At 49.2% G+C, this 24,950-nt stretch overlaps 1 protein-coding gene and 1 long non-coding RNA gene across 2 annotated transcripts; one reads left to right on the plus strand and one right to left on the minus strand.

Annotated features, from left to right (window-relative positions):
• Nucleotides 1–7,108: 7,108 nt before the first annotated feature.
• On the plus strand, nucleotides 7,109–17,195 carry LOC309539673. The gene is made up of 2 exons (XR_014222939.1): nucleotides 7,109–7,915; nucleotides 14,851–17,195. It is a non-coding gene; the product is annotated as an uncharacterized lncRNA (long non-coding RNA).
• On the minus strand, nucleotides 9,110–24,313 carry LOC309539607 (lymphocyte antigen 6E-like). The gene is made up of 3 exons (XM_082236003.1): nucleotides 23,998–24,313; nucleotides 12,409–12,528; nucleotides 9,110–10,414 (listed from the first exon to the last, which is right to left on the minus strand). The coding sequence occupies exons 1-3, from the start codon at nucleotides 24,047–24,049 to the stop codon at nucleotides 10,206–10,208; spliced, it is 381 nt and encodes a 126-aa protein (XP_082092129.1). The 5' UTR covers nucleotides 24,050–24,313; the 3' UTR covers nucleotides 9,110–10,205.
• Nucleotides 24,314–24,950: the final 637 nt, after the last annotated feature.

The following is a 24,950-nucleotide window of genomic DNA, read 5'->3' on the forward strand; positions in this document are numbered from 1 at the left end:
CCGGAGGGTTCCAGAATGCATCCGGTGTTCCACAGGTCGGTGCTCACTCCCTACAAGGCACCTCACAGATTCCAGGAGCCAGGGACGGCACCGAGTCCGTTCCGGGAGCGGACGGAGACGCGAGGGGTGACGCAGCAAGACCCCATCAACGAGGTCACGGAGATTTTGGACTCCAGATGGGGAGAAGAGGGAGTCGAATACCTCCTAGCCAGAGAGGGCACCCGGGCCAGCGCCAATAGCTGGGTGCCAGACTACGCTTTGGAGGAACCCCTGCTCAAGGACGAGTTTCATGCCCTTTTCCCACACAGACCCATGCCAGCGAGCTTCTTCGACGACTGGCTGTTCACGCCCACACTTTCTTCCAGCACGTTCCATGGATTCGACTCGGACGGGGAACCCGCACTGAGCACCCGTTCCCCAGAAGGATCGCCGGCGGGTTCGGCGTCAGACACCTCGTATTGGTGGGACGATCGCCCGGAGGAGCAATGGCGCCGGAAGTGGCTGGAGATGCCAGGTCGAGCGACCGACGCAGAGACTGACATGGATGTGTTCGGGGAGGACCTTGGGTTCGAGCACGGCGGTACAGAGATGGAAGCGGGACAGGTCAACGTCGGCGACCGCGAGGAGGAAGACTCGGAGGTCTTCAGTTGGCGGCCAACCACGGGGAGCGAACTGTATCCGGCATTCCCTCCCGTGATGATGGAGCACCCAGCACCCACACCTGAAAGCGGGGAGGGGGGAAGGGGGGGCTTCGAGGGGGGGATGGATGTCAGGGGTTCAGGAGCAGAGACGCAGAGAAGGGAGGAAGCAGAGAGCGAGGGGGAGGAATCCGAAGGGAAAATGAGTGATGATGACGACCCGAGATCTCCAAGCCTAAGCAGTGAGTCAGAGGACTCCCAAAAGGGAGCCCCAGTGAGCAGAGCAAGGGGGGGATCCGGGGGGACACCCCAGGAGGAAGGGAACAGAGGAGATTCAGAGAGCAGCAGCTGGAAGTCGGGACCCACGCTCATAACTGAGGGCGGCAGCAGCTGGAAGTCGGGACCCACGCTCAAGACTGAGAGCAGCAGGGAGGAAGGTAGCCAGGCATCGGGTTCCGGAGGCTGTCAGCAGGAGGGAGGGCACGAGTCAGGGGTGGTCACGCCCTCCTCAGAGAGCGAGGCAACGGTTAAGAGGAAAGTAGAGAGTTGGGCGCGCGCGCCAAGTTCAAATGCAGCGGAAGCTGGAGCAGTAAGCAGCCCGGAGAGTGAGCCAGGTCCTAAAGCCCGCCGCAAGGAGGCAGAAGGATCAGGGGGGTCAGCGTCAGAGGAGAGTAGAAGGGAGGAGGCCCAGGGGGGCAGAAGGACCCAGAGACGTAGGGAGAGGCGAAGGAGGTGGAGCAAGGCTAGGGTATTAAGCTGGTGTGCAAGAGGCGGGGACTCAGACGGGTCTTCGCCGACCTAGGGCAGAAGGTGTAGAGCTGCACGCTGCAGTTCGGAAATGAAACCTGTAACTTAATAAAGACTCTTATAAAGTGAACGCTGGCGGACTTGGTCCTATGTGAGCTGGGACTGGGTGGCAGCTCTGACAGTTGTGAACAGGGATTTTCAATCTGACAAATATGAAAGATCAGAAAAGAGAAAGTCATCTTGGTGTTGATGGAAGAGATGAGTAATTGTTTTGTCTCAAATTAGAACAAATATAAATGAGATTACCCATAAAAGGAAGCTCATGCCTCTCACTGCATTTGTATACATGCTTAAGGTACATATGTAGGAAGCTTGTATGTGATTATATTTTGGGGATGATTCTCATGAAGCTGTATTGTTTTATACTTTCTGGATGTCCCACGATTGTATTACAAAGTAGTTGTGTTCTATGTTATAAATCAAGCACTGCTAAAAGTTGGGGTATTCCCCCCCCCCAATGCATTTCTTTCCACGCTAAAAAAGTGGATGTTGTTTGCTTTCTGGGAAACTGATGCAACTCTGCAAACAGGGCAGTCTTAAGCAAATACGGTGCCGGGGTGCAAATATCCACCCGGCACACATACACCCCAGGTTGCCCAGAGTTGTAGGGGAAGAAACCTCAACATTGTTGATCTTTTTAAAGGAAGAGCTCCCCAGAGTTGTCAACTGACACCACCAGTTAGGGAACTGACACCACGCTTATCTCTACTCAGGACAAAACAGGAAACAGGTGCCTGGGGCCACAAAGAGAAAGGAAACTGACAATGTGGTGAGTGGGATTAAAATCCACACTCACACATGGACGGTCTAGGAATCAGCATGTTTTTACATGAGTAGATTGTGTGCTTTTATTTAAAATGAATCTCCGGGTTATTTTGTAGGGCATAGGAATTCCTTCATGTTTCCCCCCCAAAATATAGTCTGGCCCCCACGAGGTCTGAGGGACAGTGGACCGGCCCCCAGCTGAAAAAGTTTGCTGACCCCTGGACTAGATGACCCTTAGGTACCTTCCAACTCTACAGTTCTGTGTTTCTAAGCACGTGCACACAAACACAAACACACACACACACACACACACACAGTTTGCAGTCATGACCTAGAGATGTTGCTTTTCATCTCTTGCAGTCCTTAGATATTGTTATTGGAGTGGTTTGGAGAACTGCCTAAGCAAGCTCCTTTGCAGAGGAAGACCAGGGGGGCCACATTTAGTACTGTGCCTCCCTTCAAAGGGCTGAGCTGGGTTGCAATTAGCAATTAGGTGAGAAACGACGCCAAGGGGGAAATGGGGAGAATTGCTTTGGGTGAGTCAACTGGAAGAGCTAAGAGAGATGCTTAAGTAAGGTAGCTCTGTGCTGGACCAGGAAGAGTTTGTATCTAACAGAAGAGGCTGTGGAACCAGTCAGACAAGTTTCTTTGTAGGACAATGACCCAGGCAATGCTCTCATCAGCATCTCAAAAGACGAGCTTGGCTGCCAGACCTGATGGAAAGCAATATCCGCCCTCCCTTCCCCACAGGTGGGCGGGGGTTGTGGCACCAAGCTGGGCTCACCTGGGTGGGTGCCACCCACCTGCTTGGGCCAGCCTTTGACCCGCCCTCAGCCAGGGAGGACAATGGGCAGCCGGCCAGGGGTGGGCCTAAGGCCAAAAGAAAAGAGGCTTACTCCATTACTCAAGCCTCTTTTGCTGTTCTTCTTTCCAGGATCCTCAAATTAATAATTTCTTGCATTAATAATTTCATCCTAAGTCAGTGATCTTCAAGTTAATGATTCTTTCCTTACAGCTAATATTTTGCGTTCCAGGTCAGCAGGCGCTGCTGCGGTCATAAGATGGTTGCTGTACAGTGGTACCTCAGGTTACATACGCTTTAGGTTACAGACGCTTCAGGTTACAGACGCCACTAACCCAGAAATAGTGCTTCAGGTTAAGAGCTTTGCTTCAGGATGAGAACAGAAATCGTGCTCCGGCGGCGTGGCGGCAGCAGGAGGCCCCATTAGCTAAAGTGGTGCTTCAGGTTAAGAACAGTTTCAGGTTAAGAACGGACCTCCAGAACGAATTAAGTATTTTAACGAATTTGGGGTGCCACAGGGTTCTGTCTTGGGCCCGGTCTTATTCAACATCTTTATCAACGACTTGGATGATGGACTCAAGGGCATCCTGATCAAATTTGCAGATGACACCAAATTGGGAGGGGTGGCTAACACCCCAGAGGACAGGATCACACTTCAAAACGACCTTGACAGATTAGAGAACTGGGCCAAAACAAACAAGATGAATTTTAACAGGGAGAAATGTAAAGTATTGCACTTGGGCAAAAAAAATGAGAGGCACAAATACAAGATGGGGGACACCTGGCTTGAGAGCAGTACATGTGAAAAGGAGCTAGGAGTCTTGGTTGACCACAAACTTAACATGAGCCAACAGTGTGACGCGGCAGCTAAAAAAGCCAATGCAATTCTGGGCTGCATCAATAGGAGTATAGCATCTAGATCAAGGGAAGTAATAGTGCCACTGTATTCTGCTCTGGTCAGACCTCACCTGGAGTACTGTGTCCAGTTCTGGGCACTACAGTTCAAGAAGGACACTGACAAACTGGAACGTGTGCAGAGGAGGGCAACCAAAATGGTCAAAGGCCTGGAAACGATGCCTTATGAGGAACGGCTAAGGGAGCTGGGCATGTTTAGCCTGGAGAAGAGGAGGTTAAGGGGTGATATGATAGCCATGTTCAAATATATAAAAGGATGTCACATAGAGGAGGGAGAAAGGTTGTTTTCTGCTGCTCCAGAGAAGCGGACACGGAGCAATGGATCCAAACTACAAGAAAGAAGATTCCACCTAAACATTAGGAAGAACTTCCTGACAGTAAGAGCTGTTCGACAGTGGAATTTGCTGCCCAGGAGTGTGGTGGAGTCTCCTACTTTGGAGGTCTTTAAGCAGAGGCTTGACAACCATATGTCAGGAGTGCTCTGATGGTGTTTCCTGCTTGACAGGGGGTTGGACTCGATGGCCCTTGTGGTCTCTTCCAACTCTATGATTCTATGATTCTATCTCGCTTTATTGGCCAAGGGAGCCGGCGTACAGGTTCCAGGTCATGTGGCCAGCATGACTAAGCCGCTTCTGGCGAACCAGAGCAGCGCATGGAAACGCCATTTACCTTCCCGCTGGAGCGGTACCTATTTATCTACTTGCACTTTGACGTGCTTTCAAACTGCTAGGTTGGCAGGAGCTGGGACCGAGCAACGGGAGCTCACTCCGTCGCGGGGATTTGAACCGCCGACCTTCTGATCGGCAAGTCCTAGGCTCTGTGGTTTAACCCACAGCGCCACCTGCGTCCCTCTAACCTCTGCCTTAGCAGCACCCAAGTGACCTCCTTGGGGCGCAAGCCTGGGCACTGTGTCTGGAGGCCCTGGGCTGCCCAGATGGCAAGACACACACCCCTCAGCCTTGCTAATGTGGTCCAAAGGAAAGCAGAGCCAGACGTTTGGCACCAGCTTGGCTGCAAGACTTGCCAGGAGGCATACAAGGCACCATCCAACTGCCTTAGGGACTCCACTCTGGATTTTTGTAGGGCAGGCATCCCCAAACTTGGCCCTCCAGCTGTTTTGGGACTACAACTCCCATCATCCCTAGCCAACAGGACCCAGAGGTCAGGGATGATGGTAATTGTAGTCCCAAAACAGCTGGAGGGCCAAGTTTGGGGGTGCCTGTTTCTCCCGAAGATATCCCACAAGGCAGCGGCGATTTAGGGTCAGAGTTTTCCTTCTTCTAGATGGTCCACCTTCCCAGGTAGATGAGCCCCATCTGCCCCTCACTTCCCTCTACAGCAGCCGTTCTCAACTTGTGGGTCCCCAGATGTTGTTGGACTACAACTCCCATCATCCCTGAGCTCTGGCCTTGCTAGCTAGGGGTGATGGGATTTGTAGTCCAACAACATCTGGGGAACCACGGGTTGAGAACCGCTGCTCTATAGAATGTGCAGAACCTCCCTCTTGACCGTTGGACCCACTCTTGGTTTCATCTGCTAAATCTGCCAGAGCCTGTCTTTGCACACAGGCGAAGCCCCTAACTCACTGAGGAGTTGAGACCCAGAATGCAGCAGCTAGATAGGTGACTGGGAGCAGCCGCTGAGACCATATAACACCGCTCCTGAAAGACCTTCATTGGCTCCCAGTACATTTCCAAGCACAATTCAAAGTGTTGGTGCTGATCTTTCAAGCCCTAAATGGCCTCGGCCAGTATACCTGAAGGAGCGTCTCCACCCCCATCGTTCAGCACAGACACTGAGGTCCAGCTCTGAGGGCCTTCTGGTGGTTCCCTTCCTGCAAGAAGCAAGGTTACAGGGAATTAGACAGAGGGCCTTCTCGGTGGTGGCGCCCATCCTCCCAGCAGATGTCAACTATCTGACTTTTAGAAGACATCTGAAGGCATCCCTGTTTAGGGAAGTTTTTAATGTCTGATGTTTTATCACTTTTTAATTTTTGTTATCATTACAGTGGTACCTCAGGTTAAGAACTTAATTCGTTCTGGAGGTGCTTTCTTAACCTGAAACTGTTCTTAACCTGAAGCACCACTTTAGTTAATGGGGCCTCCCGCTGCCGCACGATTTCTGTTCTCATCCTGAAGCAAAGTTCTTAACCCGAGGTACTATTTCTGGGTTAGCAGAGTCTGTAGTCTGAAGCGTCTGTAACCTGAAGCATCTGTAACCCGAGGCACCACTGTAATTCTGTTGGGAGCTGCCCAGAGTGACTGGGGAAACCCAGCAAGATGGGTGGAGTACAAATAATACATTCTTATTATTATTGGCTCCCCTCACCTGGTTTAGCTGATCATTTGAAGCCGTTTGCAGGGTCTGGCAGCTGTCAGCTCCTGACAGCTTCTAGGAGCCACAGGTGAGAGCTGAGGACAGGGTGGGATTGTATATAAATCTAAAGAGACCATCTTGGCTGAGAGTCCTGTGAGACCAGCTGCCTGTTTTGCTAGCCTCCTTCTACCTTGTTGGGGAGGACGAGGCTCTGATTGATTGATTGATTGATTGATTGATTGATTGATTGATTGATTCCAGCTGCAATTGCCGAGGCTGCTTAAGAGGTCAGAGACCATCCCTACTTCTCAGGAAGCCTATAGACTTATGGGGCGATATTGTTTAGGTGGTTTTGTCGGGGCCAAGATTTAATGTTGGCAACATTAATTCTGCTGTTAGCGTTTTTTGTTTCTTTGTTTTTATACTGTGTTATCATGATAAATTATAGGGACGCGGGTGGCGCTGTGGGTTAAACCACAGAGCCTAGGAGTTGCTGATCAGAAGGTCGGCGGTTCGAATCCCCACAACGGGGTGAGCTCCCGTTGCTCGGTCCCTGCTCCTGCCAACCTAGCAGTTCGAAAGCACGTCAAAGATAACTAGGTACCACTCCTGCGGGAAGGTAACCGCGTTTCCTTGCGCTGCTCTGGTTTGCCACATGACCTGGAAGCTGTACGCCGGCTCCCTCGGCCAATAAAGCGAGATGCGTGCCGCAACCCCAGAGTCGTCCACGACTGGACCTAATGGTCAGGGGTCCCTTTACCTTTACTTTATCATGATAAATAAAATGATCTATCCGAAAGGCGCCGTGCTCTCCGCTAGCATCATTCCAAGGAAGCCGAACCCTGGGAGTTGGGGTCGTGTGCAAGGATATTTTTTAATGATTGCAAAATCAAACCCTCGTGAAAACAAACTGCATAGGTAAATCCACCAAGAAACACAGATAAATTGCATGTGCGGTTTGGATCGTTTATTGTTGTTGTTATTCAGGTTCAGAGCTTTGTGCAAAAAGCATACACTTCATAAAGAGGAAAGTGTTGTTACGAAAATTACGGGGGGGCCCACATCTTTAAAATTGTTAGATGTTACAAATATTATGCATAAATGTATCCTTTCGACTTGACAGCTCAGGGAAGTGACCTAGCTTTAAAAACCACATAAAATCAATACCTTTGCCAGTTTTCTTCATTCCACTGCCAATTTGCTGCATTGGCCAAGGACTTGGAAACCACTCAGTCCCTGCCATAATCCCTCAAGTGGGAGGTCATGTACTCACAGGTGTCAATCGCTGGGCAAAGGCACTCCTCTGGACTTGCCCAGGTGGCAGACTATGCAAACCAAAGTTCTATTGTCCCTTTGTACAGTGGTACCTCGGGTTAAGTACTTAATTTGTTCCGGAGGTCCCTTCTTAACCTGAAACTGTTCTTAACCTGAAGCACCACTTTAGCTAATGGGGCCTCCTGCTGCAGCCGCGCTGCCAGAGCACAATTTCTGTTCTCGTCCTGAAGCAAAGTTCTTAACCTGAAGCACTATTTCTGGGTTAGCGGAGTCTGTAACTTTAAGTGCATGTAACCTGAGGTACCACTGTAGTAGGTGCTTAGAATGTACTTCCCAATACATATCCTGTATCCGCCTGTTGCCCCAACACATTCCTCCTATGTTAATTATGTATAAGGTAAAGGTAAAGGGACCCCTGACCATTAGGTCCAGTCATAGCCAACTCTGGGGTTGCAGCGCTCATCTCGCTTTATTGGCCGAGGGAGACACCGTACAGCTTCCGGGTCATGTGGCCAGCATGACTAAGCCGCTTCTGGCGAACCAGAGCAGCGCACGGAAATGCCGTTTACCTTCCTGCCAGAGCAGTACCTACTTATCTACTTGCACTTTGATGTGCTTTTGAACTGCTAGGTTGGCAGGAGCTGGGACCAAGCAAGAGGAGCTCACTCCGTCATGGGGATTCGAACCACCGATCTTCTGATCGGCAAGTCCTAGGCTCTGTGGTTTAACCCACAGCACCACCTGTGTCCCATGTATAACCCTTCCCTTTTCTGATGTAGCAATGATGTAGTGATGCTTAATGAACTGTATGCTGGGATAAGATAGAAACTTTTAAAAGTCCTTGTCACCCCATCCTCGGGGTTGAAAATTCCTCTTTGAACCTGTTGCGCAATAAACTTTGGTCTACAGCTATTTGCTCCGGTTGGTGGCTGGACTCCTTCCTTTATTCCACTGGGACCCGTGGGCTCTGCCTGATGAGCTGGGTGACTGAGCAGCCTCACACCTAGATTTTTCTGTAACAGTGTAGAATATAAAATGCCAGAGAAGAATAATTTCCTTGAATAACATGATTCTCCCTTGGGTCAAGTGTGTCTGCGTGTCCTCAGGTCACCGTGGAGATAAACAGCTTTTCCTAAGCAGCCCAACCTGGTCCACATTGAAAGCTGCAGGACTTACTTCTGAGTAAACCTATTTAGGATTGCCCTGCAAGCATTCCTGGTGTGATGCAAAGCAAAATTAACGATGCAGGGGTGTTTTTTAAAAAAAGAAAGAAAAGAAATCTGGGAATTAGAGGTGCTTTGATTTTTTTTATTTGAGGTTGGCTGCCTACACTTTGCCCAAGAGGGATTTATATGTATTTATTTCACAATCTCTTTATTTCCCACCAAGCTGTGCATATATAAACAGAGCCTCAAGAGGGCAGAACTCTCCAGGGAAGATACTTACCCTTCCCAAGCCATCCCCAAAAATCCTTCCTGGAGTCTGTGTCTTGTCCATATTAGCAGTTTTTCTCAGGATATGTTCCAGCGAAAAGGTTTTCTTCCCCCAACCCTCCCCACCCCCCAAAAAAACATACAATGTTCCTGCCATCTATATGTGTACGTTAACGTATTTATTAGATTTTTAGACCACTTTTCGCTAACCGGCCCCCAAGCCGTTTCCAACAGTAAAAATACAGATTAATAATTATGTGGCGTATCATCTTTGTAAGCTTGGCATGCGATGGGTGTTTACTCTGGAGTAAACCAACCTGTAGGGAAAGCCCACAAGCTGCTTTACTCGCTGCCCCGGTTTCTGGTGAGAGGCTGGGTTGCCTTCCCCCCCCCCCCCGTAAGTGGGCCTACTCATGAGGAGGAAGCACCCACCAACCCACCCATGTTCTTCATTGAGCTGCAGCTCATCTTTCCAGCTTGAGGAGACCAGAGGGGGCTTACTCATGAGTAATCCCTGCTCTGTCCATTATGCGCACAGGCTGTAGATGTGGCACCAGTGGAATGTTCCTTGGCTCAGAAAGTGCTCCAAGCCAGTGTGGACAGAGACAGGGCCGTCTTAAGCGTATCCGGTGCATTGGTGGTGCAAAGATCCCTCCGGCGCCCCTGCAACTTCAAAACAAGGGAGGGGGTGGTGGAAAATGTCCTTTGACTCCCCCACTGCCCCGATCCCCAGCGTGGTGGGGAAAACGTGCTGGTGGACATGCTCTCCGGTGCCCGAGAAGGCAGCCTGGGAAGGCTGTGCGCCACCTTTCTCCAAGAAGCAGGACGACGACAACCAGGATCAGGGCCGTCTTCAGCAGATGCAGAGGCTTGGGAGGGAAGCTGCCCGCCCACCCGCCATATAGTTGGTGGGGCGCAGCTGGCGTGCCCGCAGGGAAAGGGGAGGCCATAGCTGTCAACTTTTCCCTTTTCTTGCGAGGAATCCTATTCGGAATAAGAGAATTTCCCTTTTAAAAAAGGAAAACATTTGCAGCTATGGGAGGGAGGCTGCCTGCAAAACTGCGCAGCTCCCCCACTCTCAAGGGCGCCCTTGAGAGGCCGGCGCCCTGGCGCAACGCACCACTAACACCAATGGGAAAGATGGCTCTGGGCAGAGAATAAAGTTAACAGGCATGCATTATAAAGCACAGTTTTGCACGTGGGGTGAAAGGTTGGGTTTCTCCCTGGAGGAGAAGTCCTTCTCGCCTTCTGCATCTACAACTTGGCTCCAAAGATGTACAGCAGACTGGCCAAGGTGCCCGCAACCAAGATCAAGGAGCTGCTTTTCACACCGGAAGCGCCACTTAAGTTGCACAGCTCAGAGTCGCAGCATTTGATGGAAAAGGCCATGACGCCGAGGTCGATCCCTCCTTGGGGGCACATGGGAGAGCAGTATTTGCTGATGGACTGCTTCTTGTTGTCACCTGGAAGGAAGGAAGGAAAGAAAGAGGTCCAGTTATTTTTATATTAAAATAAAGATTGCCCAAGGAGACAGTTCAAACAGTCAGAATATTTAAAAACTCCTTTATAGTGTGGCAGCATTAATCCTAAATGGCCTCGGTCCTGTATACCTGAAGGAGCGTCTCCACCCCCAGCGTTCTGCCCGGACACTGAGATCCAGCACCGAGGGCCTTCTGGCGGTTCCCTCCCTGCGAGAAGCAAAGCTCCAGGGAACCAGGCAGAGGGCCTTTTCGGTGGTGGCGCCCGCCCTGTGGAACGCCCTCCCACCAGATGTCAAAAGAGATAAACAACCACCTGACATTCAGAAGACATCTGAAGGCAGCCCTGTTCAGGGAAGTTTTTAATATGTGACATTTTAGTGTGTTTTTCATCTTTGTTGGAAGCCGCCCAGAGTGGCTGGGGAAACTCAGCCAGATGGGCGGGGTATAAATAATAAATTGTTTTATTATTATTATTATCCAGCAGTTTATTTCCCTGACTGTTACAGAAAAGTACAGTGGTACCTCGGGTTACAGATGCTTCAGGTTACAGACTCCGCTAACCCAGAAATAGTGCCTCAGGTTAAGAACTTTACCTCAGGATGAGAACAGAAATCACGCGGCGGTGGCGCAGGGGCAGTGGGAGGCCCCATTAGCTAAAGTGGTACCTCAAGTTAAGAACAGTTTCAGGTTAAGAATGGACCTCCAGAACGAATTAAGTACTTAACCTGAGGTACCACTGTATAAGGAGAGTCTACTGGATCAGGCCAGTGGCCATTTAGTCCAGCATCCTATTCTCACAGTGGCTGACCAGATGCCCCAATGGGAAACCCGCAAGCAGGATTCGAACACAAGAGCCCTCTCCCCTCCTGTGGTTCCCAGCAGCTGCTATTCAGAGGACCACAGCCATTATGACCAAAGGTAAAGGTAAAGGGACCCCTGACCATTAAGTCCAGTGGCAGACGACTCTGGGGTTGCGGCGCTCATCTCGCTTTAAAGGACAAGGGAGCCTGCCGATACCACCCTGTAATGCACAGGTGTGACTTGGGCTGGTGAAACGCTTTTTTATGCCCTAAACAAGGTTAATTGCTTACACACACACACACACACACACCTCTAAGGAAGGAGGGGCCACACCTCCCTTAGGGAGTCAAACAGCTGTTACTCCTCAAATAATTTTTTATTGAGGTTGATATAAAGGTAAAGGGACCCCTGACCATTAGGTCCAGTCGTGACCGACTCTGGGGTTGCGGCGCTCATCTCGCTTTATTGGCCAAGGGAGCTGGCGTACAGCTTCCGGGTCATGTGGCCAGCATGACTAAGCTGCTTCTGGCGAACCAGAGCAGTGCACAGAAATGCCATTTACCTTCCCACCGGAGCGGTACCTATTTATCTACTTGCACTTTGACATGCTTTCGAACTGCTAGGTGGGCAGGAGCTGGGACCGAGCAATGGGAGCTCACCCCGTCACGGGGATTCAAACCGCCGACCTTCTGATCAGCAAGCCTTAGGCTCTGTGGTTTAACCCACAGTGCCACCGATATAGCGAATGGCAAAGATTTAACTGGATGATTTAATTTAAAGATTGAAGACTGAAGATTGCTTGCTTGCTCATGCACACACACACACTCTAACTTCTTCTTCTTCTTCTTCATCATCATCATACCCCACCCATCTGGCGGGGTTTCCCCAGCCACTCTGGGCGGCTCCAATTTCCAATTTCCAAAAACTGATAGAAATGATAACATTATTCAAAATGAAAGTAAAATATATCAGGAATTTGTAAGAGAGAACAACATCGGACCTGCGTAAAACTGGCCCCCTCAAAGGTCAGTATTGCACCCCTCTGAGGTCTGTGCCCTAGGCAAGTCACTCAGATAGGCCAGGTAAAAGTAATAAAGAGGTTGCCGCCTTTGGGACATTTCAATTTAGAGAAAAGGCAAGAATGGTAGAAGTTGATGAAGCTACGTGGCACTCACCGACGCCTCCACCGAAAAACTTGGTGACGCAGTACTTGTCCGAGGTGTCGCAGGTCTTTGGCTTCAGGCAGTTCCAATTGTTTTCCTCGTTCTCACAGTGGAAGCAGGTCAGCGATGCCACTGTGAATGGAACACAAAACACGCTCCTTAGGTACAGACCGCAAAGCAGGGGCAGGAATCATAGAAGCTTGGAGCTGGAAGGGGCCACTGAGGGTCATCTAGTCCAACCCCCTGAAAACACAGGAATCTCAGCTAAAGATAATAATAATAATAATTATTATTATTATTATTATTATTATTATTATTATTATTTATTTATTTATTTATTTATATCCCACCCTCCCCAGCCGAAGCCGGGCTCAGAGCGGCTAACAACAGTAAAAGTAACACAGTTTACATAAAATCACAATCTATTAATTGAAATACATTCTAAAATCAATTCATTCTAAAATCAGTTCAAAATCAAATTAATGGCAACCATTGGGCTAGAGTTCTATGAGGATTACCTAAGGAGGGGGTCAGACTGAGTCCAAACCAAAGGCCAGGCGGAACAGCTCTGTCTTGCATGCCCTGCGGAAAGATGTCAAGTCCCGCAGGGCCCTAGTCTCCTGTGACAGAGCGTTCCACCAGATCGGGGCCACAACTGAAAAAGCCCTGGCTCTGGTTGAGGCCAGCCTAACCTCCCTGTGGCCCGGGACCTCCAAGGTTTTTTTATTTGAAGACTGTAAGGTCCTCTGTGCGACATACCAGGAAGGCAGACCCGTAGGGACGAGGGTCCTAGGCCATATAGGGCTTTAAATGGCAAAACCAGCAGCTTGAACCTGATCCTGTACTCCACCAGGAGCCAGTGCAGCTGGTGTAGCAATGGGTGAATGTGATCTCGCAGCGAAGACCTCGTAAGGAGTCTCGCTGCAGCATTCTGCACCCGCTGGAGTTTCTGGGTCAGTCTCAAGGGCAGCCCCATGCAGAGTGAGTTACAATAATCCTGGAGGTGACCGTCGCGTGGATCACAGTGGCTAGGTCAGGGCGAGAGAGGTAAGGAGCCAACTGCTTTGCTTGGCAGAGATGGCCACCCAACCTCTGCTTAAAATCCACCAAGGAAAGGAGAGGCCACCACCTTCTGAGGTTGTTCATTCCGCAGTCTAGCAGCTCTTGCTGTCAAAAGCTCTTCCTAATGTTGAATGTAAGGAAGAGAATAAGGGGAGAAATAGGCAAGCAAGGCATATATAAGATAAAGGTAAAGGGACCCCTGACCATTAGGTCCAGTCGTGACTGACTCTGGGGTTGCGGCGCTCATCTCGCTTTATTGGCCGAGGGAGCCGGTGTACAGTTTCTGGGTCATGTGGCCAGCATGACTAAGCCACTTCTGGCGAACCAGAGCAGCGCATGGAAACGCCGTTTACCTTCCCGCCAGACCGGTACCTATTTATCTACTTGCATTGGCATGCTTTCGAACTGCTAGGTGGGCAGGAGCAGGGACCGAGCAATGGGAGTTCACCCCATCGCGGGGATTCAAACCGCCGACCTTCCGATTGGCAAGTCCTAGGCTCTGTGGTTTAACCCACAGCACCACCCAAGGCATATATAGAGGGAAACAAACTGGGAAAATTCTAATAAAAACTACTTTGCAATGAATTCATCTCTTTGTTGTTGTTTAGTCGTGTCCGACTCATGACCCCATGGACCAGAGCACGCCAGGCACTCCTGTCTTAATCATCCCTAATGGGAGCTAAATTGAGATGGGGATGGTTATTCGGGGAGGGCATCACAGTCCAACCAAACGCTCACAAAATCTTATTGAAACTGAGGTCCATTTTCGGCTTGCTTGCTTGCTTTCCTTCTTTCCTTTTGAGTGAAACATACTAGTCCTCATGACTTCATAGCGCTGGTGGTTGGGCATTGCCCGCAAGGGATGCCTACAAATGCCAAAACTTTTTAACACCTTGTCATTGCTAAATTGGGACATATAAATACTGCCTGATGTGCACTCCTATGCATGCCTATGCATAAATGTGAGGATAATTATACTGTCCTACGATACAAGGTTCTGGTATGGAAGGATTACTGTCATTATGCATGCCCTATGCTTTGAACGCTCAGAAAGCGTTGTAATAAACCTTGAGGTGTCCTTTATCATACCAGCAAGCTGTAACTGCAGACCCTATTTTCCAGGGACAGTCCCGGATTTACAGAAGCCGCCCCGGTTTCTGATTTGATCCTGGAATGTCCCACATTTCCCCTATTTTCATCAGAGAAACGTTGGAGGGTATGGTAGGACGTCCCTGTTTTCACCTGAAAAAATGTTGGAGGGGACGCCTCTATTTTCACTGGAGAAATGTTGGAGGCTATGTGACCTCAGAGCCAAGGAGATAAGTAACTATACAACTTTTAGAAGACATCTGAAGGCAACCCTGTATAAGGAAGTTTTAAAATGCTTAAAAGGTAAAGGGACCCCTGACCATTAGGTCCAGTCATGGCCGACTCTGGAGTTGTGGCACTCATCTCGCTTTACTGGTCGAGGGAGTCGGCGTACAGCTTCCGGGTCATGTGGCCAGCAGGACTAAGCCGATTCTGGAGAACCAGAGCAGCGCACGGAAATACTGTTTACCTTCCCGCCGGAGTGGTACCTATTTATCTACTTGCACTCTGATGTGCTTTCGAACTGCTAGGTGGGCAGGAGCAGGGACTGAGCAACGGGAGCTCACCCTGTCATGGGGATTCGAACCACTGGCCTTCTGATCGGCAAGCCCTAGGCTCTGTGGTTTAACCGACAGTGCCACCCGTGTCGCACAAAATGTTTAATGTGTTGTGTTGTGTGTGTGTGTGTATGTGTTGGAAGCCACACCCCACCCCAGACAGATGGACGCGGTATTATTATTATTAATAATAATAATAATAATAATAACAATAATAATAATAAATAGGATATCCCTATTTTCATCGAAAAAATAATGGAGGATTTGTAACTGAACGATGGACCCTTAAGTAGAACCTTATTTCATCACAGTCCATCCCTCCCTCCCTCTCTCTCTCTCTCTCTCCACCACCCCAGCAAACACATATGATGCATGATACCACATGCAAAGAGAAGGTTGACAGTAAGTTGCCCTCAAAGCAACTCCTTTCAGATGGCTCAAGGAACTAAGCCAATCCTCAGGCTGTGTGTAGAGTTAGCTGTAATACTGCTATTCCAACTGCAGGTGGCAGCGTGTCCAACCTAGACAGTGAATCACGCTGCTGTTCTAGAATGTCATTTGGCAATAATGGTCTTCAACGATTATGAAACCGCTTTGGCCTGGCGTCCTCTCTGAAATAACCTGACCTACTGCCAAGGCTACTAGCCAATCTGGCTGAGAGAAAATACTTCCCTGTTTCCCAGTACGCTGATCACTGTTTGTTCATTGTTGTCGTTTCAAGGATCCTGCTCACATCAACCACAGAAATAATACATATACTAATACAATATTTTTATTTTTTTAAAAAACACCAGCCAAAATATATTTTACATCGAAATATACCAAAAAATAATAAAAGTGTGTGTATACACACACACACACACACACACACACACACTTTTATTTTTTTTTGGTACATTTTAATGTAAAATATATTCCTTATGGCAAATGTATACAGTCATATCTCAGGTTATAGCCATTTCAGGTTGCGTTTTTTCGGGTTGCGGACTTCCGAAACCCGGAAGTACCAAAATGGGTTACTTACGGGTTTCGGCAGTCGCGCATGCTCAGAAGCGCTAAATAGCGCTTTGCACATGCACAGAAGCGCCAAATCGCAACCCGCGACTGCGCACACGCGGGTTGCAAACACTGCATGTTGTGAACGTGCATCCCGCACGGATCACATTTGCAACCTGAGCGTCCACTGTATACTGTACAAACCTTTTAATATATATATAGTTATACACACAGAGAGAGAGACAGACAGTATATACATTTGCCATAAGGACAGACCTCCGGAACGGATTGTGCTCATGAGTAGAGGCTCCACTGTGTGTGAGTGAGTGAGTGAGTGAGTGTGTGTGTGAGTGAGTGAGTGAGTGTGTGTGTGTGTAATGTAAACTACAAAAGATTGAATAAACTAATACATTAAAATTGTTTTTAATACTGTATTGTTTTAAAGCTGTAGCCCACCCTGAGACCTTGGAGCGAAGGGTGGGTAATAAATAATAATACCATTTAATCTTCAACCTTTAAATTAAACCACCCAGTTAATTCTTTGCCATTCGCTATATCAGCCTCAATGAAAAAATTATTTGAGGAGTAAGAGCTGTTTGGCAGGCATTTGACTCCCTCGGGAGAGGGTGGCCTCTCTTTCCTTGGAGGTTTCTAAGCAGAGGTCAGCTGGCCACCTGTCAGGGATGTTTTAGCGGAGTTTCCTGCATTCCAGGGGGTTGGACTAGATGACCTTGGGGTGTCCCTTCCAACTCTGTGATTCTATTATTCTTTAAGGACGAATTTCTTTCTGGAGGAAATCTAGTTATTAGGACTTCCTGGTAAGGTAAGAGTCAAGTAGTTCATTTAGCTAGTTAAATTTAATTTAGCTCACTCTTTTCTCCTCTAACAATGCCACGTCAATTTCACTTGAGGGCTCTTCACAGGGCAATTCACGCAGAATGTCCCTCATTGAAAAGCATGGCAGACAACAAAATGATTTGGGACTCCTTGGCAGGTTTTGAATAAACATCCACAATTTTTTAGTTAAAAACATGATAGATAAGGCAATGGTATGTACAATTTTATAATATGCAGAGCACAATATGTGCAAAGAAACCAGAGAGGGGAGCTAAGGGAAGTTCTTGGGGTGGGGGGAGAGTGGGGAAATGTAAATGGTTATATTGATTGATAATTTGTTTCTTAAATTGCTCAATAAAAATATATTTTTTAAAAAAGAGAAAAGCATGGCAGTCGAGAGCAGTTGATGCAATCTGCAACCACGGTACAAGTTGTTTGAGCTCTGATGGTCATTCCGCAACTGCAAGTCATCCTTGGATGTCGGCACCATCAGGTGGTAATTGTGCAAGGGTGTGGACACAACGCGATTAGGACAAAACCCACAGGGATGCGAAACAAATCTATCAATTAAGACAAACCAGGTTTTGAAATGTGGTGCGTGAACTTTCGAATCACACACCATCCTTTCCAGGGCTGAATGTTTCAACAAGTTAAAAGGGGTCGGGCGCCATGCTCTCTGCGGAATGGTCTTGTGTAACTCAGACGTTGACATGCCACACTGACAAATTCTCACAGGGGATTAGATTAGATTTGCTGTAACTCTGCATGAAGCGAAGGAGCATCATTTGTTTCCGAAAGCTCAGGGAGGGAAAGAAAACACTGTCCTTTGGTGTGTGCTTTGTAAGAATACCTACGCATCCTTGTCGTTTTTGAGAGTTATAAAAACATGAGAAGAAGAAGCTGGATCAGACCAATGGACCACCTAGTCTAGGGGTACCAGAATTTTTTCAATGAATCCGGGGACACTTTAAATAAACAAGCAATACATATTTGGGACGTTGATGCTGTATTGATGGCGGTGGCAGAGGGGCAGCCGCCACCTTGACCTCAACCGCCATGTTAGGATGGGATGCGGGTGATGCTATGGGTTAAACAACTGTGCTGCGTGGGCTTGCGGAACAGAAGGTCGGCGGTTCGAATCCCCGCGACGGGGTGAGCTCCCGTTGCTCGGTCTCTGCTCCTGCCAACCTAGCAGTTCAAAAGTACAAAGTGCAAGTAGATAAATAGGTACCGCTCCGGCGGGAAGGTAAAAGGCATTTCCGTGCGCTGCTCTGGTTCGCCAGAAGCGGCTTAGTCATGCTGGCCACATGACCTGGAAAAACTGTCTGCAGAAGCGGACAAACGGCTGCCCCCTCAGCGAGATGAGCGCCGCAACCCCAGAGTCATTCGCGACTGGACTTAATTGTCAGGGGTCCCTTTATCTTTTTAATATAGGGTGCCTATATACTGCACGGACTGGTTGCATGCCAACATGTGCAAATGGCTTTAGGTACCTATTAAGTCCATAAATGAGGGAAGCGGTTGGCACTGTAGTCTAAAACACTGAGCCTAGGGCTTGCTGATCGGAAGGTCAGTGGTTCGAATCCCTGCGACGGGGTGAGCTCCCATTGTTCGGTCCCTGGTCCTGCCAACCTGGCAGTTCAAAAGCACGTCAAAGTGCAAGTAGATAAATAGGTACCGCTCCGGCGGGAAGGTAAAAGGTGTTTCCATGCACTGCTCTGGCTCGCCAGAAGTAGCTTAGTCATGCTGGCCACATGACCCGGAAGCTGTACGCCGGCTCCCTCGGCCAATAAAGCGAGATGAGCGCCACAACCCCAGAGTCGTCTGCAACTGGACCTAACGTTCAGGAGTCCCTTTACCTTAAGTCCATAAATTGCCATATAGCATATATTCAACACAAAAAAAACAGTTACAATTTGTTGTTGACAAAGGACAGCTGGATATCTAAAGGGCCCCATTACCTTCAGTAGCTGAGGGCGACATAAAAACTCAATCCGGCCCTTTCAGAAGCATCACTGCCTCCAACTGGCAGGACATAGGCATCCTGGCTAGTAGCCATCAGTAGCCCTCTCTCCCTCTATGGATTTATCCAATACTCTTTTAAAGCCATCCAAATCTGCGGCCATCACTGCTTCCTGTGGCAGTGAGTTCCACAGTTTAACTTGCTCTCTGCTCTCACATCAGTCCTGTTTTGTTTTGTTTTGACCAAAGGACAGTGAAAACTATCCAGCGCTTCCAAGCCCTGTTTTTCTAGGCAGCTGCTCTTCCTCCGAAGCACATTAGCACAAGAAGCTGCCTCAGTTTCCATCAGACCATGGGAACATCTCTGGCCCATCCAGTTTGCCCTGACTTGCCATGGCACTGTGCCAGCCTTGATACATATAAGGGGTGTTGCAAAGTACTTAAACAGGCCCTTGACCCAAATATGCTCATTCATATGGATAGATGCAAATTCAGGCTTTCAGGAGTTCACATCAGAAAACTATTAGAGTGTTTTTCTTTAAAGCCTTCATGAAAATTCATCAGCATTTTAAGTGCAAATTTCTCCTCATGTGGATATTTGTGTATTCAGCTTTGCACCCCCTGGAGTTTGTGGGACTGTTTCAAGGGCAGCCCCACGTAGAGCGAATGACAGTAGTCAAGCCTGGAGGTGACCGTCGCATGGATCACTGTTGCCAGATCGGGGCGGGAAAGGTAAGGGACCAACTGCTTTATCTGGCCAATGCCCCTGGCCAATATCGAACAGTGCTTTCCCTGGGAGAAAAGTATCCTATAAACAGAGAATTCTCCTCTGACCTCCCAAGGAAGTGTGAAGCCATACAATACTGCTGTTAGCAGGATCCCCCTTGGGTAGGCCTCACTTTCCTAGACCGGCTCCCCAACCAACTATTTCCCCAACGTCATTCGTCGAAGACAGCCAAAACAAAAGCGATGTCTTTGCTCAATCAGCAAGCCTGCTCCGGGCAGAAGAGTTCTGTGGGCAGATGTTTTTGCAAGAAGCACACCTCAGACGGCGACTGCGGGACTTAATGAGCACCTGTTTGGAGCTTGGTGCTGGGGAGACGTCAAAACAACAACAACTGGTGTGCATGAGAACAGAGTGGGAGAGAGATAGAGAGAGGTTTGGTGATAAGAAGCAGGAAGGAGGAGTTGACGGGCATGTGGGGCATAGCATATGCCACCTGAAACTCTCAAGCAGGGAGGGCATTCTCGATAGCGGCACCCACCTTGTGGAACACCCTCCCATCAGATGCCAAGGAGAGAAGTAACTATACAACCTTTAGAAGACATCTGAAGACAGCCCTGTACGGGGACGTTTATAATGTTTGATGTTTTACTATGTTTTCGTATAGGTTGGAAGCTGCCCAGAGTGGCTGGGGAAACCCAGTCAGATGGGTAAAGGTAAAGGGACCCCTGACCATTAGGTCCAGTCGTGGCCGACTCTGGGGTTGCGGCGCTCATCTTGCTTTATTGGCCGAGGGAGCCGGCGTACAGCTTCTGGGTCATGTGGCCAGCATAACTAAGCCGCTTCTGGCGAACCAGAGCAGTGCACGGAAACACCGTTTACCTTCCCGCTGGAGCGGTACCTATTTATCTACTTGCACTTCGTGTCTGCAGACAGTTTTCCGGGTTGTGTGGCCAGCATGACTAAACCACTACTGGCGCACAGAGGACAATGACAGGTGCCAGAGCACATGGAAACGCCGTTTAATTTCCCGCCACAGCGGTACCTATTTATCTACTTGCGCCAGCATGCTTTCGAACTGCTAGGTTGGCAGGAGCTGGGACTGAGCAATGGGAGCTCACCCCGTCGTGGGGATTCGAACCACCGACCTTCCGATCAGCAAGCCCAAGAGGCTCAGTGGTTTAGACCACAGCGCCACCCACATCCCTATTTGGACAGAGACAGCCTAATTCCTGTCATCTATGCTCTGGTAACCTGCAGGTTGGATTACTGCAATGTGTTATACATGGGGCTGCCTCTGAAGACGGTTCAACTGGGGCAGAATTTGGCAGCCAGGTTGCTCACAGAAGAAAGATGGTTTGAATATATAATACTGATCCTGGTCTGTCTGCACTGGCTGCCCATTAGTTTCCGGGCCCAATTCAAAGTGCTCGTTTTGACCTATAAAGCCTTAAACGGCTCAGGACGGCAATCCCTCAAGGACTGCCTCTTTCCATATGAACCTACCCAAACCCTACGATCATCCTCCAAGTCCCTTCTTCGTGTGCCTCCTTCAGAAGAGGGTGGCAAAAAGAGTACTGGTCTTTTCTGTGGTGGCTTCTCATTTGTAGAATGATATCCCCGTGGAAGCTCACCTGGTGCCTTCTTGCATATGTTTAGACGCCAGGCGAAAATATTCCTCTTCAACCAGGCCTTAGGCTTATTGTTTCCTGCTTGGCAGGGGGTTGGACTCGATGGCCCTTGTGGTCTCTTCCAACTCTATGATTCTATGATTCTATGATTCTATGATTCTATGATTCTAAACAAGCTGGAATCAACTTCACGCATTGCCCCACCTGAACTCAGTCTGGCAACTTTGGAACCCCCCTGCCTATTGATATCAGGCAGACTCCAATGTTTTCTTTTCGGCTGAAGACATTTGCATTGAGACCAGCCTACAGAGATGTTTAGAAAGTTTGCACTCCGTTTTAATTTGTTTCAATCTATTCCATTGTGGTTTAAACTTCCTCTATGCTTTAAATTATGGTTGCTGATTTTTTAGTGATAACTTCATAGAGGTCTATCTGAGGCTTTTTCCTATGATCAAGCTGCAGATAGATTTTATGAATATTTTTTTAATGTGCAATCTATGTTATACGGCTTGGCTGAGATTCTTTCGCCGCGAGCTGTTTAGCGGAGGATCTGTGGTCCCGAAAAGTACATGGAAAAGGAAGGGAATGATGTTTCTGTGCGCTCAGTCGAGGACTTTGCATTCTCCCTGCACCCCCCAACCCACCCAGGCCAAGCCAACTATCCTTGCCAAGCCCTGAAGCCACAAGCGGTGAGCTCATTGCAAGCCACGCCACCGCCTGCAGCAGGAAAAATACTGCCTGCATAATGGCAGAGAAAACCCCCTCCCCATCGCCGCTGATGTCTCAGCTGACCTCATAACTCCTAACTGAAAACAGGCGCTTCTTAGTCATCTCTCCTCTTCCTTGTACAACAAAGGACAATCCAGGGTGTGGCTTTATTGTCTTCCAGAGGCTTGAGCTGCCTGCAGCCATAGCTGACCCCTTTGTTTGAGTTTATCCTGTTCCCATGGACAGGGCTGGGGCCCCTTTTGCAACCCAGAGCCCACATTCGCCTCTGGAAAACCTTTTGAAGGCTGCATGCTGGCGCTGGGCAGGGCCAGGGACAAAATGCATGCCAATTTTCCCTCTGGTTCATCCTTCGGGTTTCGACACACGCCCCCTCTCTTATCTGGACAATCAGGAGGCGTTGTGGGCATTCAAGGACACTGTGTAGCCTGAGAGAGAGACTTTCAAGGAGGCGGGAGGGGTGAAGAAGGGGTGTGTGGACCTCTGTGGGGTACTATCAGAGCTGCTTTTTGGAGTGAATGGGGCACAGTGGTGTTGTGTCCTGAACCCAACCCCACAAGGTTGTTGTGGTGATTAAATGAGGAGCAGCGGGTGGCAGAGAACCATGAACACCACCTCAAGCTCCCTGGAGAAATTAATATCAGCCTGGATAGCTCAGTTGGCTAGAGCGTGGTACTGATAACACCAAGGTTGCAGGTTCGATTCCCCGCATGGGACAGCCTGTTCCTGAATTGCAGGAGGGTTCCCTTAATGATTCTACGATTTCAGCGAAAATAGTGAGATATAAACGCACCCGTGATCTTCGAGCACATAAATTTAACGAATGAGATCACAGTAACGAATAAGCAACACAAAACGAAACAGCAGCCTCTCCACCAGTTTTCATCTAGACGTGGCTAGGAAAATGATAAAGGGAAGGGCAATGGCCAAACAGCTGTATAAGATCCCAGGTTGGAGACCTCTAGGTGGGGCTTGAGATGAAATCCAAGTGAGAGGCTCCCATACGGAGTTAGAGGGACAAAGGTTCCCAGGCTCAGTGCAAGGCAGCTTCCAGAGCTCCTATCTGGGAAGGGCCATACCCTTTTGCTCTGAATGGAATCACAGAATTGTTGGAAGGGACCCCTGGGGATCATCTAGTCCAACCCCATGCAGATGGTCCCTGGTTCAATTGGCGCTGCTCGTCAGTTGAGACCACGCTGGGCGTAATGGTCCTGACTTGGCATAAGGTAGCTTCCTACATAGTCCTACATATCAGCTCGGTAGGTAGAGCAAACTCCTCAGGGTTGTGGGTTCGAGGCTCACATTGGGCAAAAAGATTCCTGCATTGCAGGGGGTTGGACTAGATAATCCTTGTGCTCCCTTTCCAACTCTACAATTCTTCGTCTATGAGTCTATAGCTACCAGCCCTGTTTTAATTAACTGGAAGCTGCTCAGAGTGGATGGAGCAACACAGTCAGATGGACTGTAAATGAATCCCATGAGGACTAGAATCTTGTCTGTTTAGTGGACAAAGTGCTTTGCACGCAGAAGGTCTCAAGCTCAGTTTCTGGCACCTCCGGGTTATTTATTTATTTCATAAAACTTGCACACCGCTTGACTGTAGGGAAAAGCCTCAAGGTGGTTGGGGGGGGGAATAGGCAAAGCAATTAAACCATCCCAGGAAAAAAAATTACAGCCGTGATTCCAAACATGCCGAAAGTTAAAACTGCAACAGACGAAAACAAATTAAAACTCATACCAGCTTCCTAAACATCTTCTGGCGTGGCTTGTCTCAAACAGAATGTCTTTGGCAGGCGATGAAAAGAATACAGAGAAGGTGGAAAGAAAACAGGGGAGACACCTGCCTGATAGCAATAGGCAAGGAGTTCCAAAGTTGCCGCCACTCTAAAACGGCTGAGCTCTTCCAGATGCGGTGTGGGTCTTGTACGGCCCCCACCTGAAGCCCTGGGCTGCTGCTGCCAGCCAGTGCAGACGGTATTGAGCTAGGCGAACCTACAAAAGGAGAAAGAAGTCTTACCTCTCTCCACGCAGAGCAGAACTGCCAGCAGCGCGGCGAAGGAAGCCTTCATCCTTGGTGATGGTGCGCTTTGCGGTCCCGGCGGGCAGGTGAGCAGAAAGGGCTTCTCTCCGGGTCAGAGGAACGGCGCTAGGAGCTGCCTGCTCGCGTCGAGGGTGCTGTATAAGGGCTCGGTGGCAGGGGAGGGGTCAGGGAGGTGTGGGTTTGAGGAGGAGGTTTCTGCAGCCACTCACCACTCTCCGGGATCCCGGATCAACCACAGGGAGGAGGAGGGCGCAAAAAGCTCTCCAAAGGGACATTCCAAGCGGCTGCGCTTTGCTCCAGTTCTTTCGCAGGCGATGAAAAGAATGCAGATGAGGGCGAAAACAGTAGGACATTCAGCCAATCGGGGAAGGAACAAAGGAGACGGGGAGAGGCACACACTCTTTCCAGCTCTGGTCCTGATTTCGTCTGTATTCTGGGCTGGAAAGAGAGAGAGAGCGCATTCGTTCCAGGATTTCAAAAGGTGGTGTGCGGCCAAACGCGTTGCGTGACTTTGCAAGGACGCACAGAGAAGGGGAAAGGGCAGGAGGGCTCTGGCAGCGCAGCGGGAGAGCAAATGCGCACAAGCTCACGGAATGGCAGGGTTGGCCGGGACCCCCAGAGGTCATCCAGCCCAACCCCCTTGCAACCACGGCTCCGGAAACCCAGGCAGGCGGCCAGCCAACCTCTGCTGAAAGGCCTCCGACGAAGGAGAGTCTGCCACTTTTTCCAAGGCCACAGGACCATAGAAATGTAGAGTTGGAAGGGACCCCCAAAGCTCATCTAGTTCAGCCCGCAGCTGAGGAATACCTGCCAGAATACCACGGTTATGTTGAAAGGCAAGAGAACATAAAGGAGGGCCTGTACAGTGGTACCTCAGGTTAAGTATTTAATTCGTTCTGAAAGTCCGTTCTTAACCTGAAACTGTTCTT

Source organism: Podarcis vaucheri, assembly GCF_965113315.1.
Source record: "Podarcis vaucheri genome assembly, chromosome: 8".
Lineage (NCBI taxonomy): Eukaryota > Metazoa > Chordata > Lepidosauria > Squamata > Lacertidae > Podarcis > Podarcis vaucheri.